Consider the following 20,017-nt stretch of genomic DNA (forward strand, 5'->3'; position numbering starts at 1 on the left):
CACCTCATCAATATTATAGGTTAATTCTGCAGAGGTAATTTCTATAACTTTTTCGATGAAGTTAAGGTACTCTATCAAGTACTTACGCGGAACTTTTAACCTTGTGTCTTCTTGTGGTTGAATAATGATTTTAATAATTTCAGTAGAATGACGATCAAAAAAACAATTTAACCAGCCCGTCGTTAGACGAATAAAAAGTAATCGTTTATTTCGAGAAGAACTAGTTATAAAACCATCATTTCTTGTGATTGCCCGAACATCAATAGGGCGAATGATTGTCCCAATGCATCTCTCACAAAATTCTTCTTTTGATAAAGGAGGAGCTTTCGGCGGCATGAAAAAAATTAAAAATAAATAAAAAAATTTTAAACGTACACCTATCGGCGTTACCATGTTTCATACCGTTACCACTTTTTATACATTACTGTATTATTATTATATGAATCAAAATTTGATAAATAGAATATTTTATATCATATATCATTGTATGATTTTCATATAATTCGATGATAACCCCTGTGAAAAAAATGATGAAAAATTCATAACAACAAAAAATTAATTAATATTCATAGTATTATTTATTCTTAATATTTAATGTAAATCTATTGAGTACACCTTATTGTTTTTAGTCCCATAATACAAAAAATTTGTATGGAATCGTACCGGCTACCCTTTTGATCATTGATCATTTTTTTTCTTCTTTCCGATCAGAGATTTTGAGTAAAATTTTATCGGAAACCGCCTAAAAGTGACATTTTTAACGTGCTTATGATCATTGATCATTTATTTTTTTCACTTTCCTTTTCTTAAGAGATTCGAACATTCTTACATAGGAACAATATTTTAAATACCCGGAAACTTCATATTTGAATAAATATTTTTTACTTAGATTTTATGTTTGTATAATATATTAATATGTGCATATAAGTATAAAAATGTGGATTTGTTATCTTTATCAGACATCAAGTTATAATCAAATATAAAATATATCATATTTACTTAATAATTTCTTGTATAATGTTAAAGTATTTTGCAACTTAACAATCTTCTTGTAAACTTTGATTTTCAGCAAAATGTGATCGAAAAATACGATCCCTCAAATAGACAGAAGTTCTGTATAGGAAAATTTTCTCATTATTCATATTTGAGAAAATTTTGAAAATTGTTTATTTCAGCTGGCATTTGTTCAATTTTTTTTGTATTGAATCCATATTTCCAAAACATTATATAACTGAAGAACCTACTGAAAGTCATCAAATTCTATTTCTAGTATCAAAGAATCTACAACGAAAAAATAAACTTTTCTTAATTTATCGTTTTTATCATCAGATCTTGGCGAATTAAAGCTTCTCTTTAATCTAAATTGGATAACGCCATAACCAAAAACACACTTTCGCATAAACAATACAAAAAATGAAAAATTCAAATCTCTCTACATTACATTTTATTTTCCATTTCTTTATCATGATCACTTATTAGCTTTGCAATCTCAACAAAATTCTGTTCGTTCGCGATTTCCAAAGGCGTAGTTTTAAAAACGATGAATAAACTCCGAAAACAACAAATGAATTTTATATTTAATTTTTGTATCAATTGATTCTTTCTTTAGCAGTAACTTGACGACATCGATTAAATTCATTTCCACTGCCATATGTAAAGGTGACCAATTATTATAAAATCAATTCCATCATCATAACATAAATTTACGTCGATTCTATTATCATTTAGTAAAATTTGAATAATTTCCAAATTTTCTTCTGGTCGAATTGCGAAATGTAAAGGTGTCCAACCTTCATTATTCCTACAATTAATATCTACGTCGTTATGAGCGAGTAAATATCTTAAAACTTGTGGATGATTATGTTGTACTGCGTAATGAAGTGGTGTCCAAAACAAACAAAAAAGAAATTCCTTTAATATCACGAATATTAACATCGATATCCGGATGTGTCAAAAGTATTTTAATAGCATCAGAACGTCCATTTTGAGCAGCGAAATGTATAGGTGCACATCTTTCATCATCTAATGCATTTACTTTTATATCAGGTTGATTCAATAATATTTTTATAGCTTTCGAATAACCTTCTTGAGATGCGAAATGTAATGGCGTTTTAAAATATTTAAAAAAATACCAAAAAATTTAAACAAATAAATTTATCGCGTGAATTAACATTGATATCTTCATGTGATACAAGTAACTTCATCGGTTTATACCGACCATTTTCAGCTGCTACATGTAATGCCGTTTCTTCATTTTCATCACATGCATTAATATTTAATCCTTTATGTGCTAATAATAATGATATCGAATCCATTCGAGAGCGCTCAGTAGCTATATGTAATGGTGATAATAATGTTCGACCTTTAATATTTACATCGACTTTCTTCCCAATGCAAAATAACATTAATCGTGTGTTATTAGCACCTGCTGCAGCATGTAATACAGAATCAAGTTCTGATCCAATATCTGTTAATCCATTTGGACATTTGTTCTTATATAACCAATGGAAGATATTATGTTGATGCATTGCAGCTGATATTTGGATCGCATCTTTAAATGTAATACCTTTTTCTTCAAGGATTTTGATAATGTTTAAATTGCCACCAGCTACTGCAAAACATGAAACATCAAAATTATTACGTGAGAGTATAGTTAAGTCTGAACCTAATTCAATTAAATATTTAAAACAATTTACCGCGCCATGAAAAGCTGCAAATTGTAATAAGGTTGGCTCGTTCCATAAAAACATACAACGCTCAAAAACAGATGGATGAATACGTTGGTTCTTGTCGAAATATGGGCTCTTGGACATCTCGCGAAGTGTTTCAATGTCATCATCTTTAAGTGTAATGGAAATTGGATCATTATTAAATCCATAATCTGCGCGTTGGATTAATAACTTCCAATTGTTCGCTCGTAATGACTCTAATTGGTCAATAAATAAATCAAGCTCAGGTGGTAGATAGCCTGCGTATTTGCCGGTGCACATAGTTTTGAATTGTGTAAGAATAGAATCAAATAACGGTTTATCATTATGTTCAATTTCAGGAGCAAATACACAAAACGTGGATAACGTGTCTTCGATACGATCTGGATGTGACTTGAGAAAACGATTTAACTCAAAAATGATGTCTTGCGCGGAAATGCACGAATGATACATTAACTGTCGAAGTAAATATAAATGTGCTGAATGTCGAGTGGGAGGCCTGGAAAGCGAATGCATAAGATGTGCTTTCATTGAAGATAAGTTTTCATTGGATTCAATCGAATTGATTAAATGTTGACATAAATTACAAATATATCTGGTGCTAAAAGGACGAACTTCTGATGCTAAAAATATGTTTGAGACTAATTGATCAATTCGTTTGGGAGAAGTAACAAAAATGGAATCTAAAATCTTTTGCTTTGTTTCTTCTAAATTATCGGAATTTATATTCATTAGCCACGTTTGAAGTTCTGCTACAGTATTCGCTTCTTCTACTGCGCTTTGAGATGTAAAAACTTGTTTTCCTTTCATTTATTGTATTCCACTTTTTGAATCTGATTATAACGTGTTCAGCCATTAATGGTCAGCGGTTTTAACTTTTTCAAAATGAATCGATAACTTAGTATTCATTGGATTCTATCGTGTAAGAAATCTATGGAATTCCATATATGTTGGATAGAATAAAAAAATATTCCAGGTGTTTACAAACATACCTATTTTTTTTCATCATGAATGGGGCAACTTGATTTGATTATTTTAAATTTTGCTAATAATCTTAAATACAATTATGAAAATTTTTTCATTATGATTTGCTAATGATTCTGACTTTAAAAATCAATAGCTAGGAATTTAATCATAAAAACTAAAAGGAGATATCACTTTTAGTAATCATTATAATGTATTCCGTATAATTCAAATCTTTTAATGGTAATAAAGTAATCAGTTTTAGCCATTTTGAAAAACAAAAGACTCCTTTTTTTATTTTGAAATTTTTTTCTTTTAAAACTTATTCAATTGAGGAAATATTTGATTTTCATATTTCCTTTTTATGCATTCATTCTCTGTCTTCACTTTTTTTGCTATGATCTAAAAAGACATTTCTTGATCTTTCTCTTTCTTGCGGGCAATTTACGGAATTGGAATTGGCCAATTTAATTTTCAACATTGTCCATGTTTACTTGTGATATCTTTATTATAATAATTGAGGTGAGAAGTTCTATAAAATTTAAACAAAAAATCATTGTTTTATCCTTATAAAAGAATGAGAAAAAAAGATTGATGTTTCTTGAGTATTCGCATATAATTTTAGTTATGCATGTAAAATTAAATATGATGAGTGTTATATTTGAACAGAGAAAATGTTTTAATTTAGGTTTTTGAAGAGTTTAAATAACAAAGAATAAGTGAAAACTTTTACTCAATGCTTTCATTCTTTTGACTTAATTATCAAAAAGCGTACCAAATATTTCAAATCTATTAAGTGATATGCCACCTTTTTGAGATAATTTTAAAAAACGAAATGGACCTTTCTTTTCAGCTATTTTGAATATCTCTTCTCTTGAAGATTTTGAAAGAATATCAGTTTCTTCTTTATCTAAAATAGACCAATTAATAAATCATTTGATCCTTTTAATTTCCAATTCTTTAGACAAAATGAAAATTCGTATGAAGCTGATCTTAAAGAATATGCACTTAATATAATTTTTTTGTCTCTTAAATCAATTTTAATATATTGATTTGAAAGGTCTTTTGTTGCAAATTCACCATATTCTTCTACAATGTAAGAGGAAGAATAACTCCTTCCATAATTTGATGTTACATCTACTATAATCACCCCATTACGAACAATATCTCCATTAAAATATCTTTGAAAAATAATTAAAAACTCCTTTAAATCGATGAAATCCATCAAATTTAATTTTTTTTCCAGAAAATCTTTTTGTATAATCTTTTACGAATGTTTCTTTTTTAAAATATGACCTAATTGACATCCATACAGATACAATTTGATTTTCATTAAACGTATCAATAATAGATAAAAATCTTTGTAAATCTTTTTCATCTAAAAATTGACTTTGAATAAACTTAAATAAAATATAGTAAGAAGGATCTTCTTCCATTTTCTGTAGAATAAAATCAAGTAATGATTTTTCATTTTGAAGTTTAAGTTGATCATCACCTAAAATTAATTGCCATTGTGATAATGGTATGTTTTGTGTTTTTATTTGTTCAAAATTTGTTGCACCAATCTCTTTATCAAAGTTTATTATGATGATTTGATTTTAATTAGATTATCACAAGTAGGCTCTGGTAAATCACCAAAATAAATAAGGTCGAGATTATTAATACTCTTCAAAATGTTTATTATAGGATCATTTGCATTGACATTTATTGTTTTTCCATGTAAAAGCATTTCTCCCTTTTGGAGTGTTTCATCTGTTATTTCCTCATCAAAATATAAACTTTTTGCGTTTGGTTCTTTAGATTTAAGACATGAAACAATAGGTGATAAAAGTTCAGCAAGCAAATCAGGATAATGCAAAACCTTATTATTATTGAACCTGAATTTGGAAGTTTAATTTCATTAAGCAAGGTATAGACATAGAAATGCATACTAAATTTTGCTGGTTACGCAAAGTTGAAGCATCCTCCAATGGTATAATTCCAAAATCAGGCTTTGATTGTTCCATAAAGATCGAACTTTAATAAAAATGAAATAAAATTCCTCAAGAAAAAATGCCTCTTTATTTTTGAAAGCCTAAACCTTCATTAAACATTGAAATTTTTTGCCAAATATTTGGCAAATTAAAAATGCAAATTTTATCTTTTTGCATGAATTCATCTAACATAACTCATCAATAAATAGTATTATAGCAATAACAGTGTAATTGTTCTTCAATAAACTCAAATCCTTTTGCACATTCAAAAATGAATTTATAAAAAGTAAAAAAGTTTATCAATAAATAGAACTATTTACCTTTACAAAACACTTTGACATCAGTTATTTTCCTTTTTTTCTTCTTCCTCCAATTTTTCCTTCAAGAATTGATATGAAGACAAAAATTGAATTAGTGAATATTCATGTGAATGTGGTACCACAGAGTTAACCAACAAAAGAGGCTCAACGAATCTTGACAAAAACACATAAGTTGAAGTCAATTCTTCAGGGTTCGCGTAAACGGTCGCCAAAATAGCAAACGGCACAATTTGGTCCGCCCCAATTTCGCCGATACCAGCCTCCTGTAATAAACCAGTCAAAACGTCGTAAGCAGCATGAATGTGGTCCAGGCGAACAAATAACATCTTGCACTTAAATGCTTTATCAAATTCTTCGAAGAAATATTTTAATTTTTTTTGTGGATTAATTTTATATTTTTCTAAAAAGTCTAAATGATGACAATCAATTAATTCATCTCTTTTTTCATCTAAGAATTTATGCATTTTCCTTTCTTCTTCTTGAATCTCTTTATTTTCATTAATCCATTGACTAATTCGAAGTTGATGTACGAGTAATGAATGTAAATTTTTATTTGTAGTAACGTTCATTTTAATATTTGGGTTAATTTTTTGTAAAGCATTCAAAGCATTTGTAAAGTATTCAACGAAGTTTTTGGTTTCATAGGGATTTTCTGGCGGAGGATTTTCAACCAAAAAATTTGGCAGAGCTTTTTGAATCATTATGAAATTTGTTTCGTTCTCTGAATTTTCTGCGATTAATTTGTTGAATTCAATGATCCTATTCAAATAAGAGAATTGTGAACTGTACGACGCGATTTCGATCAGCGGATCTTCGGATTGGTTTTCTTCTTCGACCTTTAATTCGTCCTCGATCATTTTACAAATGTTATTAATCGTTGCATGCGAAGAATTCAGCAAAATCACAAGTTGATCAAATGTCGATTCTAATTCAATGCTGATGTCCATTGATGACAAATCGATTAATTGCCTAAAGTATTCATAAGCATTTGGGAATTCCTTTTCTAAATGAATTATTTCAGTTTCTAATAAGAATTTTCGTGCATAATATGTTAATGTTGGCGCATTACGTTGACTATCACTTGTTGCAGTTGTCGGAACTGTTGATGATAAAGGAATATATGAAAGCGGCGATTTCGTTTGCGGTACTCCGAACTTTGGTAATGTACTCGAATCAATTAATGTTGTTGGGGTGTAATGTGAATATATTTCGAAAAGTTTCGTTTCTTGTGGAGTGACAATGATTGACTTTGAATTGCTAATTAACTTTTCGACGAACGTTTGCGATTCGGTTGTATTGAAATATTGTTCGATTTGAGATAGAAGAGAACTAAGTTCTTTGGAACAGAACAGATATAGTTCAGGATCGGAGATACCAAAGAGTGTAAAGTGTTCGATGAATGGTTTAAGAAAAGAGTTACAAAGAAGTGCAGATTTGTTTTGATTCATTTGAATATAATCTTTAAGATATGATGGAATAAGAGAAGAGTACTTTAGAAGTGAATCAAGGAGAAATTGGAGATTATCGTCAGAACCACCAAAGTTCTCAAAAACTGGTTTAAGTGCAGATATGAAATATATTTGAACACATGGGAAAACTAGAAAACATTGAGAAAGACCAGTTTCAATAATGCCTTCGACTTGGGTTACAAAACGTAAGAATAAATCAATTGATTCTTTGGACCAAAAGAAATTGAATAAACTAAGAAGAAAAATAAAGTCGTCTCGTTCAAGATGGGTAGTAGATGACAATGAGTCAATAAATTGTTTTGGGTTATCTTTAATTTTGGCAAGAGTAGAAGAAATTTCTTCATTTATTTCTGATTCAGTTGGTTGAGGTTTTATGTTTTGCAGATAAGTCTCAGATGATACATCGTCGGTGTTGTTAATATGTTCCCATATATGTAATGCTGATACATATAATTGATAAATGTATGTTTGAACTTGAGCTTCATAAGTTTTTTGAATCCTTTTTACTTCTGCTCTTTTACGGCGCTGGTTTACTTTGTTCCGCTTTAAGCTCATTTGAATTCTGTAGAGTCTTTCAGAGTTTGGTGTTTTTTCCATTGAAAGTGACATGATATAACAAAACCGTTTATCTTCTTGTCGACATTTGCAAACGCACAACAAGAACTCCTTTGCATAAAGTTAATATTTACTTATAGCAATTATTTATGCTTAATATGATTAACGCCCATTAGTTTTCTGAATTTATTTATTTAAATGAATTAATATTTGATCAATGTACATTGTCAAATCTTTTAAGTCTCATAGCTAATACCTTTGTAGGCATTTGACTTATTTTAAATTCTCACTTAATACATTAAATTTTTGATCTTCAACTTGATTTAAAAATTCAAAATAATTTATTTCAAAAACTTAATTTTAACTAAATGGTGTTTATAAAAATATTTCTTTTCCACCCGTTTTCTCCACATCATTCTTAATATATTGAATCACTTTATTGTATTCATTCTTATTAAAACAAACGAGATATACTTCTAATCCAGACTTAATGATCAATTCTACGGCGCTAGAAATTGATCTGCATATCAGATCGATTGGATTGCCAAATGCACCGCCACCAATCAAACATAAAAAAAGTTTTTTAGAGCCCTTTTTCCCAGGGTACTTAAGCGAGTTTTCCCAAGCAGAGAGTACGGTCAACTTATATTCGTTGGATAGAATATTTTCTGCAATTTTCAAATTGGCATTAGATTTTTCTACATAACCGAAGCAAAGAGTTGAGCAAAATACTTGATGGATCCTTTGGTTTTCAACAATTCTGAATTGATTGCCACGGTTACCACTTCGGCCAAGTGTCACATCAATATTTTGATGAACACCAACTTGATAGTTATCCGGATTTGACCAGTTAAACAAAGGAGGAAGGTAATGAACATAGCCATCAATAACTTCGGCTGGCGTACGGGAAAGTAATTGAACATCTTCGTCCATTTGTCCAATACGACCAGAAGGATGTGGAAGTAAGTACTGACGATAAACAAGAGCTGGGCCACATGCAACAGTACCAGGACCTCCTTGCTCATGAGATGTAACATAATAACTCAAATATCCCATTGGCGGTTTTTTATATGGCATGTGGTCAAGACAATTGAAGTTTGAAGCCATTTGAAACGTAGCTCCATTGTTCTCTGGATTTGTTTCGCAAGTGATGATATCAGCATCTACAGTTTGAGACCCATTGCCAACAAGAAGATTGAGTGTACCGCCTCCAATTTCCTGTAAATCTTTAAAAGATTTTAAATCACGTATCTGGAAATTACCTACAGAATAAGATTTTCCATTGTCTTTTGAAGTAATCATAATGTCTCCATTTCTATCTTTTGACAATGAGAAATGTGAGGCAACCTGGTTAGGTACTTCTTCAAACCCGAAAAGCCTTGTGAACCATTCGTTAGATTCTGAAAAAGAATTGTCCATTTTTTTTGTACAACTTTTTCAAATATTTACGCGGAACGATACAAAACATGCTTGACAAAAAATTGTAAATGTAAAACATCATCCTTATACCAAAGGTCTGTATTTAATTTCAAAATATTTTAATTTTTTAATAAAATTTTTTATTAAATCATATAATTAAATCAATTTAATAGTTTTTAAGTAATTCAACTATATCTGCGTGTTCATTATTAACTGCATATTCACATGCAGTCCAAAATAATTTAAATCATTTCCAAATATTATTTTAGAATTTTTAATCATTAAAATAAATATCCAATAAAAAGATTAAATGTTTTTAATATTAACATCAATTCCTTTATACTCAAGAAGTAATTTAACAATTTCCATGTTACCATTTTTAGCTGCATATAAAAGTCCTGTATTAAATAATTCAATTAATTTCTATATGTAAAAAATGAATTTCAGCCCGAAACAGAGCAAATATATATCTTGAAAGTTAATGTCAAGTCCATCTTTTGAAAGAAGCTTTCAAATTATTTTTGTATAATCATTTCGAGCAGCATAAGTAAGTGTAGAATTAAATGATTTATATAAATTCTAAAAACCATTTTTGAATATTAAGTAAAACAAATAAATGTTTTTGGCATTTATATCAATTCCTTTTTGTTCAAGAAGAAATTCGACCATTTCTATGACACCTTTTTTAGATACTAAAATAATGAGTGCTGTATCAAATAATTTAAATAATTTCCAATTTTTTTTTAGAAATATCAAATTTCTTGAACAAATTTTAAACAAAACTCATAAATATTCTTATCATTAATATCAAATCCTTCTTGTTCAGTAAGTAATCCAGCTATTTCTATTTGATTACATTCACATGCTATCATAAATGCTGTATTAAATAGTATAAATAATTTCCAAATATAGGGGGTGGAAAAAGTCCGTTCGTCAGCTTGATTTATATTAGATATTAATGGAATCAAATTATATAAATAAAATTTATAATAAATATATTATCATTATTATTATAATACTTTTTTCCAAGTAAATATGATGGATGAAGTGAAACTACTTTTTTTCAGGATACCTCTGAGAGAGAACGTTTAATCATTTTAATGTCAGTTCCAATCGAGGAATTACGTTCTGTTGTGTATTTCCTTTGGTTAGAATCAAATGAAAATCAAGACATATATAGGCGATTATGTGCTGTATATGGTGATAATATTATTACACTTCGAACAGTTCAGAAATGGACAAAAAAGATGAATGAACATACCTTCTCAATTTTCGAACAGAAAAAAACAGGGAGACCAAGAAGATCAGATTTAGATCAAAGAATAACCAGTTTTATATTAAGTTATCCATATGCATCGACGAAGAATGTTGCGAAGAATGTAGGCGCAGGTCCAAAAACAGTGAAAAATATAATTATTAATATTTTAGGGATGAAAAAAGTTAACTTCAAATGGATCCCACATAAGTTGACTCCAGAAATCAAAGCCAAAAGAGCTGCCATTGCTTCTGAATTATTTGAATTCCTATTTAGTTCAAATGACTACAGACTAAGACACATATTGACGCAAAATGAAACCTGGATTTATTTTGTTAACGGGAGAAACTCGATGTGGATTGAATCTGGAGTGCAAAAACCATACAAACGCATACAAACTATTGCCTCCAAAAAAGTAATGATATGTGTTATATGGTCTATAACGAATATCGAGTCAATAACAATGCTCCCGATAGGCCAAAAATTTAATCGAATTTTTTTTCTGAAGTTGGAGATTTGGCAAAAAGAATTTCAACGAAGGGATATTTTTTGCATATGGATAACGCCCGGCCTCATTTGGTTCATGAAAAATTGAATGAATTGGGGATTGAAAGACTTCCGCAACCCCCGCTTTCGCCAGACCTCGCACCTTCTGACTTTTTTCTGTCCGGATATCTAAAAAAAATGCTCGAAGGTGAGGAGTTTGAAAATGAAGATCAACTTTTTCAAAAGGTTGAAACATTACTGTATAATATTCCTAAATACACCTTCAGAGCCGTATATAATGAATGGATGAACAGACATTTAATTACAATTGAAACTCAAGGTGAATACATATCATGATAAATAAACAAAATTTCTTTTACTTTTTTATTCATTAAAAAAAAGGCTGACGAACGCACTTTTTCCACCCCCTATATTATTTTGACATATTTAAAAATCATTAAAACAAATATTATATAAAACAAGCAAATATCTTTAGCATTAACATCAATTCCTTTTTGTTCAAGAAGTAATTTCATCATTTCAATATAAGGTATTTTACATGCATGCATAAGTGCTGTATCAAATGATTTAAATAATTCCCAATTATTCTTTCAAAATATGAAATTATTTAAACAAATTTTATCTTTGGAATTTATATCAATATCTTTTCTCTCAAGAAGTAAATTAATTATTTTATATTGTTTCTTTTCAACAGCCAAAATAAGTGCAGTTCTAAATATTTCATATAACTTCTAAATGTTATTTTAAAATTTTAAGATATCAAAACAAATATAATCTTTAAAATTCACATCGGTTTTTATATTTTCAAGGAGTACTTTAACTACTTCTGTATTCCCTTTTTCAACAGCAAACATAAGAGCTGTATTAATTAATTTATACAATTCCCAAATAATATTTTATAATAAGAAATTATTAAAACAAATATCAAACCAAAATAATATATACAATAAGCATTAACATCAATTTTTTCTTGTTCAAGAAGTATTTTAACTATTTGAATGCATCCTTCTTTAGCTGCTCTCATAAGTGCTGTTAAAAACAATTTAAAAAGTTTCCAAATTATTAAAATATATTTTAAATGAAATAAATAAATACAATTCTCATTGATATCAATTTCTTCATTTTCAAGAAGATATTTCACTAAATTAGCATTACCTGATTGAGCTGCACATGAAAATATTGTTCTAAACACATAAAATAATTTCCAAATATTACTTTAAAATATAAATTTTATCAAAGAAATATCTTTTGTTTTGATATTGATATTTTTTCTTTCAAAAAATAACTTTACTACGTCTAATTGACCACTACAAACTGCAAAGAAAAGGGCATCAATAAAAATTAAATTCAAATTTTGACTTTTTAATAAATATATCAAAACATTAAAATATATTTTCGTTTGAGCAATATGAATTCCTTTATGTTCAAGAATTATTTTTACTAAGTCAATATATCCACGACCAGCTGCTTCATATAGTGCTGAATAAAACATTTTGAAGAAATTCCAAATATACAATACAATTATAAATAAAAATTTTAAACCTATTTTATACTTAAATTTAATAAATCTGTTATCTCTAAGGTAATTAAAAACTTCTTCATTTCCCGAAAAAGTTAAAATCTCATGAACATGGATTTTAATAGGCATTTTTTGAAGTAAATGTTTCACAATAAATAAATTACCCATTTGAACAGCTTTAAAAATCATTGATTTATCAATTTCCATTCCTTCATTTTCTAAAAATGAGAAAATTTCATAATTATAATTAGAAATACATTTTTTCCCTAATTTTATTAAACTATTAATGGTAATTAACTTATTTTCATAAAGATAATTAAAAATATCATTTCGATGAAACATAATTAATGAGTTACATGAATCTTCAAAACTTAAATGATTTTGTTCACATAAATGAATTACTTCTAAGTTTCCACCTGCAACTGCATATTTACCTGTGTTTTCTGTTTTACAATTGTTTAATAATAAATATCTAAAACATTTAATTGACCCAAAAAAGCTGCATAATCAATTAATGCAACTTTTTTTTTGTTAATAAATGAACATCTTTCATAAAGTGATGGCTTAATTTTTTGATTAAAATCATAATTTTCGTGTGATGATATTTCTTGAAGTCTTTCGATTTCATCATTTCGAATTATTTTCGCAATTTCATTTGGATTAACTCCTTCTTTAATTAACTTCTTATGAAGTTCCCAATTATTTGCTGTGAGTTCTTCATAATTTTTTGATACATAATTCCCAAAGTTTTTTTTATCTAAATCATTTCCATCACTTAAGTATACAAAATATGGTAATTCTTTGAATCTGAGTTTATCTGAACAAATCATTTCTTTTTCAAGCATTTTCTCAAGAAGAAAGTTTGCTTCTTGAGTTTTATTATAAATAATAAGAAAATCCACAAAAATATCAAGAATTGATTTATTTTTTGAATTATTAATAATTTCTCTTTCTTTTGTTTGAACCATTCTTAAAAATTCAATACATAAATTATAATTATCCGTTGATACAAAATATGAATACAAAAATTGGCAAACTGCTAAATTAGATGAATATGGATATTCTTTGGAAAAATAAGTTTTCATGAAAGAATCTACAGATTCATTAATATTTTCTTCATTTAAATCAAAAATGATTTGTTCAACAGATTGTAATATTTCTAAGTTTTCGTCACTATTCTCTTTTGTTTTTCTTCTGTTTCATTTTATCTAACTTTGTTTCGACAAAAAGAATTTTGAATTGGATAAACGTTTATTTGCATAGAAAAATTGAGGGGTAAACTTTAACCAATTAAAGACCAAAAATAAAATGCAAATATCTCATGTTCTGTGAATAAATAATATAAATTACTAAAATAAGAGATGTAAAACATATAGGGAATATAAAAATATGTGTTATTATCTATTATAAGGAAATTAATAATTTTTCCATTAAAAGATTAATATGTATTATAATATAAAACATAATGAAAAAACGATGTTTTCTAGTGAGCATAGCATTATAAATTGCAACATAAAAAATAAAAAGAGAAGTACAATTCGTTCCTTCAAAAATATAAGTTTTTATTCAAACAAAAGTTTTATCAGAACTAACATTTAGTGAAACAGGATAGTCATTTTTATGACGAATTAATTTTTTCGTTAGATTCACTTAATTTTTCTTCTATTAATTGCACAAGAAGTGGTGTTTTATCTTCAAAGCGTAATCCATATTTCTTACATAAACCTTCTCGATCACATTGTATATCAGGATTTTGACTTTCATACTTCAAAACTGATGGTGTAAATTTTAATCCAATTGATTCCAAATATTCTAAAATAAGTAAAAATTCATCTCTTTTATCATCATTTAATTCTATTCCTTCAAATGCTTGAGGCTCAGGTATTTGAGGATTAATAATGTGCATTGCTTCTTGTTGCGCAAGAGATTGAGCTTCTTCCAGAATTTTTTCCTTAATTCCCTTTTCTTTTACAATTTTTTGGATTTCTCGCACAATTTCCTCCTGTGCAGAATCAGTCAAATCATCCAATAAATTCATGCGCCGAAGATCGAAAAATTAAAACGTTCATTATATTGAAAAAGTTGTAAGACATAAAATTTTTTATTCAAAAAAAATGGCAGAAGTTCTGGATGCAACTTTATGATTCTTCTTCATCTTCTTCAGGGCTACCACTATTAAAATCAGCTTCAGGCACAAAGCCTAGCTTCGAGTTAAGTCAATCTTCATTTTCAACTGCTTCCAGACCATCAAATTCAAGCTTAAGCTTTGATAATTCAGCATTAGGATCTGAAAGAAGAAATAGAAAACCTTTTAAGCCAGTATCATACTTTTTTGAACGGCAACTTCAACAAAACCAAGACACTCTTAATCATTTTCAAAGAGTTTCAAAAACCCATAAAGCAACTCTTGCTTCTTTAATTGAAGAAAAATCAGAAATACAAACTGCAATAAAAAGGGAAGAATCTCATATTGTTAATGTTAATCAAAAGTTTGATGAACAAGAAAAAAGCATATATCAAAGCTTAGAAATTCTTCGAAACGCAAAGAATGAGAAAGACACTGACGATGATCCTCCATCTATTTCACAAATTCGGAAAATATCCGATGCAATTCTTCGCGAAGGGTTAAAATTTAAACAAATGTCAGAGCAACCTCAACGAATTGAGCAAGAAATGCTTACTGCCAGGTCAGATGGTTATAGTGAACCATGCCTTACACTCCAACAAACAGTTTATGATGGTGATTTGAAATTTGATGATATTGAATTTCAACGTAACAGACTTTCTAGCTTAGTCTTTAGGTATGAGGACGCAAGCTTGAGGCTCGAAGCTGTTTTGTCCAACCGAGAAATGCTCAATCGGGTAATATTTGATTACAATACACATCTTGAAGCATTAAAGCTAAAGAAGGAAAATCTGATGGAGGAAGGCAAGAAACTCGAAGACGACTTCAATGACTTGCTTTCGAAGTATGCAACGCAACTTGGCGAGTTAATGTGGAAAAATCAAATGATCAATGCTTGCAACGAAATCGCTTCTATCAAAAAGGAAAATTAAAATTTTGTTTGTAAATGTTTTATATGTGTATATGCTGTTGTTATTTTTTGATTAATTTTTCCTTTAATTTCAAAATATTTACAACAATATTGTCTTTAATGATTTGGGTAAATCAAAACCAATACAATTGTCAATTAATTATACAAATATCATAGTTATGTCAATTTATCCTTTTCTGATTTCCATTAACTTTATATTAATGGAATGTCGTCATGTTATAATACTTAATCGAACATTTTTATTGTATCTAATTGTCAATAATCATATAACATATTTAAATTAACATACATAAGAACTAGGCTATAACCAAAATCTTCATTATCTGTTAAAGTAAGACTCCTTTACGTGATTACATGGAATGAATATAAAGAAATTACATAATTTAAATATCGTAATTTTTGATTCGAATCATGTGTGAAAAATTAATATAATTAATATTAAATATTTACAATTAAAATTAATAACAATCGTAATGTTAGGAAGTTAGACATCATAACAAAAATAATACATGCATCGATTCTCGAATCTCACCAAAATTATTATACATACTGGTATATGCTTTCGAATATATTCCATTTAGATATCAAAATATCGCTAACCAAAAGCAATTAGAAAGATTTCTACATCTTATCTTAGCACATATATGCTTCCTTTAAATGACTTTCTAAACAACATATAAAAAAGAATTTAATTATTTAATAAATATCAATAATTTGTCATAAGTTCTTTTTTGAAATTGTAATTTAAATTAAAAATGCAATGAAACACAAAATTGAACACATGGCAAAATTAGCACTTTCGTATCGTTGATTTGTCCAACCAAAAGGTTTCATAGGGCCTATCAAAGAAAAGTAGTCCATGTTCTTTTTTATTTTCTTTTCCAGGTGCTTCCAGAAACTACGTTATGGAATTATGATTGACGCCGGAAGTTCTGGAACAAGGGCTCATATTTATCAATGGGATTCTTCAGATGAATTTCCCAACGTACAGCCAGTTTCAGAAGGTGGGAAACCATGCTTTATCAAAATTAAAATTCCTATTGCAAAATCTGCAAAAAATATGACCCTTATTCCAGTAATTTTTAATCAAATCATTTCTTTTTGTATAAAACATATCCCACCAGCATACTTACCAAAAACAAGAATTTTTGTTTATGCCACTGCAGGTATGCGTCTTCTAACAGATTTAGAACAAGAAATGGTTATTGGCACAACATATAGATATTTAATCAAAAGCTCCCCTTTCAAAGTGAAGCCAAACTATATTCGCATTATCAGCGGTATAGAGGAAGGCATATATGGATGGCTGTCAGTCAATCATCTTCTTGGAAATTTCGTTCATAAGAACCCAACTGTTGGTGCCCTTGATATGGGAGGTGCATCATTCCAAGTTGCTCTTGAGGTCTCAGATCAACAATCTCCAGTTCATACAGTCACGATTGGTGATAAGCGCATAAATATATATGCACATTCTTATCTTGGCTATGGTGCTAACGAAGCATTAAAGTCCATCACACGTTCATTGTATGCTGTTTTTGGTTCATCAGGGAAACCTTTTGAGCATCCATGTTATAACAATGGATACAATGGAAGTTATCATGGAATCTCATTTGTTGGCACCGGTGACTTTGGTAAGTGTTCTACTTTCATTCAAGAGATACTTCTTCAAGCTTCACCCTTTAGCTCTGTTGAAATTCCCAGCCTCGAGAAAACGAATTCGTTTGTCGCAATGGCTTCTTTTTATTACATAAATTCGTTCTTCAACTTAACAGCTGCATCATCACTTGACGAACTGAAAGATAAGTCGCAAGAATTCTGTAAGAAGAATTGGAATGACCTTTCCAAGACATATGGCAATGATGAATATGTATTAACATATTGCTTTGCTTCGGTGTACCAATGGAATATGCTCGCCGAAGGTTTGGGGTTCCAAGAAAGAAAAACAAAGGTTGCGAAACATGATGATATAAATGGAGTCGACCTTTCCTGGACAATAGGAGCAATGCTGAGCCAGGCTGGTGAAATAGAAATTGACGAAAAGCCTGCGCTGATGTTCCCGGTTCTTATTTTGGCAAATGTGATTTCGTTTTTGGTTTTGTTGCCTGTCTTCATTATCCATGAAAGAAAGAGAATGACGCCGAGTCGATTCGCTGTAATGTGATTGATATCAATATTTTCATAATAAAACTATTATTATAATATGCAAATGTTGTTGATAAAATATGAAATGTAAATTTTTGTCTTGAAAAATTTTTCATTTTCACATTGATCTTGTGAAATTTTCTTTATGATTCTCAACTTTTGTCATAAATCAAATGTTATAAAACGTTCTTTTATTTGTTTACTATATGCATGCTTACAAAGTATTAAGTCAAAAATATCCATCGGTTTTTATTTTTTAGAAAGAGATTAGCTACACATTTATACAAAAGTGGCACAATAAAAACGACACTTTTTACAGCCACTCCTCGGTTCAAAAAGTCGGTAAAAATTGAATAAATTACATAATTTTCAAGTTTTTCAACATGCCACATGAGGTTTTTGTTAGCGTTATTTGAGATTTGAATAATTTCAAAAGTCTTTTTTGAAGTTTACTTATTGATTCAATGCAATTGCTGCAGCTCCGACAAGCCCAGCATCTTTCAAGTGCTTCGGTAAGCAAATTACCGGAGCAACGATATAGCCGTTGAGTATTTGTTTGCAATATTCATTTGCCTTTTCTATTATGAATTCTCTTCCATCACCTGTGACAATTCCACCACCGACAACGAAATGATCAAGAGAATAGCATAAAGCTGCAATAGATGCAGCTTCTCCGATATAGAATGCTAAAGTATCCCAGACTGGATTGTCATTGGAAATTGTTGGAAGTTGTGAGTGATCAATACCAAGACGTTGAGCAAGGGCATTGCTTGAAATAATGCCTTCTAGACAGTCGCCATGGAATGGACAGAGGCCTTTGTATGTATCACCTTCTTTCTTTTGTAATTTGATATGACCAAATTCTGGATGCATAATTCCGTGATAAGTTTTGCCATCGCTATAAACACCTAATCCAACACCTGTGCCAATGGTTAAATAAGAAACAGCTTGAACAGATGAATCAATTTCATGAAGTGCCAAATATTCAGAATAAGCTGGAGCATTAACATCTGTCTCAAAGTAAATTGGTATACCTGGGAAGTACTTTTGAAGCTCAGAAACGATTGGAAAGTTGCGCCAATTTGGTTTGGGTGTATTTGAAATGCAGCCTTTTTGAACATCTATTGGACCAAAGGAGGCAATTCCAATGGACTGAAATTCCATATTACTTGATTTAAGTGTGTCAGCAATTTCTTTGACAGCTTCATGTGGATCTCGAGGAGCAGCAGTATTTATTCCTTTTACTTTCCACAAGAATGTACCAACTGTTTCTGCGATGGCAACAGCAGCACTTGTACCACCAAGTTCAAGGCAAGCGACTCTCTTTGGATTCAAAACAAAAAAATCCCAAAAACTTTTCAAATCATTTGAAAGAGAGACGATACAATCACACAGAAAAATTCTTTGAAACTGCCATTTGTTCAGCGGCTTCACTCAAAAAAGTTTAACACACTCAAATTTTTGAAATTATGTGAAGTGAAGTGGTGACTTGTTTAACGTCTTTATAAAGTGTTCTTTTCCTTTTGTTGAAATAGGTAATTAAGTTGTTTATTACAAAAGAATTTGTTAAATATTTTCAATGCAATTTAATTCAAGGAAGTAGAAAATTTGTAAAAAAATTTGTAATGCAATCTTTGTTTTCAACATAATTTTCTTTATAAATTATCGTACACCACTTGAAACACATTCGATTGTACTAATTGCTTATGAGAAATAAAAGGAAAAAATGGAATTTGTACAGCTGTATGAAATGTGATTATATATTCCGATGGGAATTGGATGGGTCTGTAGGAAGATACGTAAATGATCTGAAATTGATTCCAAGTCGGTTGGAAATAGATGAAATATAAATTTCTTTTTTATCTTGAATTTAATTCATTTTTTTCATGGGGTAATTGCGGTTAAACTTCGATGATTTAAAAATTAATACTATATTTAATATTCGAAAAAAATATTCGAAGGGAGTATAGCTCAGTGGGAGAGCGCCACTTTAGCATAGTGGAGGCCTGGGGTTCAATCCCCCATACTTCCATTTTTTGTTTTTTTCTTAGGGTGAATTTAGTCAACTGAGAAAGAATCCAAGTTTTGTTTAAATTTTTTGAGGAATTAACACCAATCTTTGTTCTTAAGA

General features: G+C 29.3%; 6 protein-coding genes across 6 annotated transcripts; 2 read left to right on the plus strand and 4 right to left on the minus strand.

The window, feature by feature from the left end:
* Positions 1 to 2,120: 2,120 nt before the first annotated feature.
* Positions 2,121 to 3,224, minus strand: GO595_008129 (ankyrin repeat protein; the record flags this gene model as incomplete). The annotated part of the gene is made up of 1 exon (XM_067921670.1): positions 2,121 to 3,224. One exon carries the CDS (start codon positions 3,222 to 3,224, stop codon positions 2,121 to 2,123), a length of 1,104 nt encoding a protein of 367 aa, XP_067771963.1.
* A 2,760-nt stretch (positions 3,225 to 5,984) lies between these two features.
* On the minus strand, positions 5,985 to 8,030 carry GO595_008130 (uncharacterized protein; the record flags this gene model as incomplete). Its single annotated transcript, XM_067921671.1, has 1 exon — positions 5,985 to 8,030. One exon carries the CDS (start codon positions 8,028 to 8,030, stop codon positions 5,985 to 5,987), a length of 2,046 nt encoding a protein of 681 aa, XP_067771964.1.
* Positions 8,031 to 8,363: 333 nt separating this feature from the next.
* Positions 8,364 to 9,407, minus strand: GO595_008131 (uncharacterized protein; the record flags this gene model as incomplete). The annotated part of the gene is made up of 1 exon (XM_067921672.1): positions 8,364 to 9,407. The coding sequence occupies one exon, from the start codon at positions 9,405 to 9,407 to the stop codon at positions 8,364 to 8,366; it is 1,044 nt and encodes a 347-aa protein (XP_067771965.1).
* Positions 9,408 to 14,818: 5,411 nt separating this feature from the next.
* GO595_008132 (uncharacterized protein) lies at positions 14,819 to 15,745 on the plus strand (the record flags this gene model as incomplete). Its single annotated transcript, XM_067921673.1, has 1 exon — positions 14,819 to 15,745. One exon carries the CDS (start codon positions 14,819 to 14,821, stop codon positions 15,743 to 15,745), a length of 927 nt encoding a protein of 308 aa, XP_067771966.1.
* Positions 15,746 to 16,657: 912 nt separating this feature from the next.
* Positions 16,658 to 17,905, plus strand: GO595_008133 (ectonucleoside triphosphate diphosphohydrolase 3; the record flags this gene model as incomplete). The annotated part of the gene is made up of 1 exon (XM_067921674.1): positions 16,658 to 17,905. One exon carries the CDS (start codon positions 16,658 to 16,660, stop codon positions 17,903 to 17,905), a length of 1,248 nt encoding a protein of 415 aa, XP_067771967.1.
* Positions 17,906 to 18,339: 434 nt separating this feature from the next.
* GO595_008134 (ROK family protein) lies at positions 18,340 to 19,050 on the minus strand (the record flags this gene model as incomplete). The annotated part of the gene is made up of 1 exon (XM_067921675.1): positions 18,340 to 19,050. The coding sequence occupies one exon, from the start codon at positions 19,048 to 19,050 to the stop codon at positions 18,340 to 18,342; it is 711 nt and encodes a 236-aa protein (XP_067771968.1).
* Positions 19,051 to 20,017: the final 967 nt, after the last annotated feature.

Source organism: Histomonas meleagridis, assembly GCF_020186115.1.
Source record: "Histomonas meleagridis strain 2922-C6/04-10x chromosome Unknown contig_6, whole genome shotgun sequence".
NCBI classification, from domain to species: Eukaryota; Parabasalia; order Tritrichomonadida; family Dientamoebidae; genus Histomonas; species Histomonas meleagridis.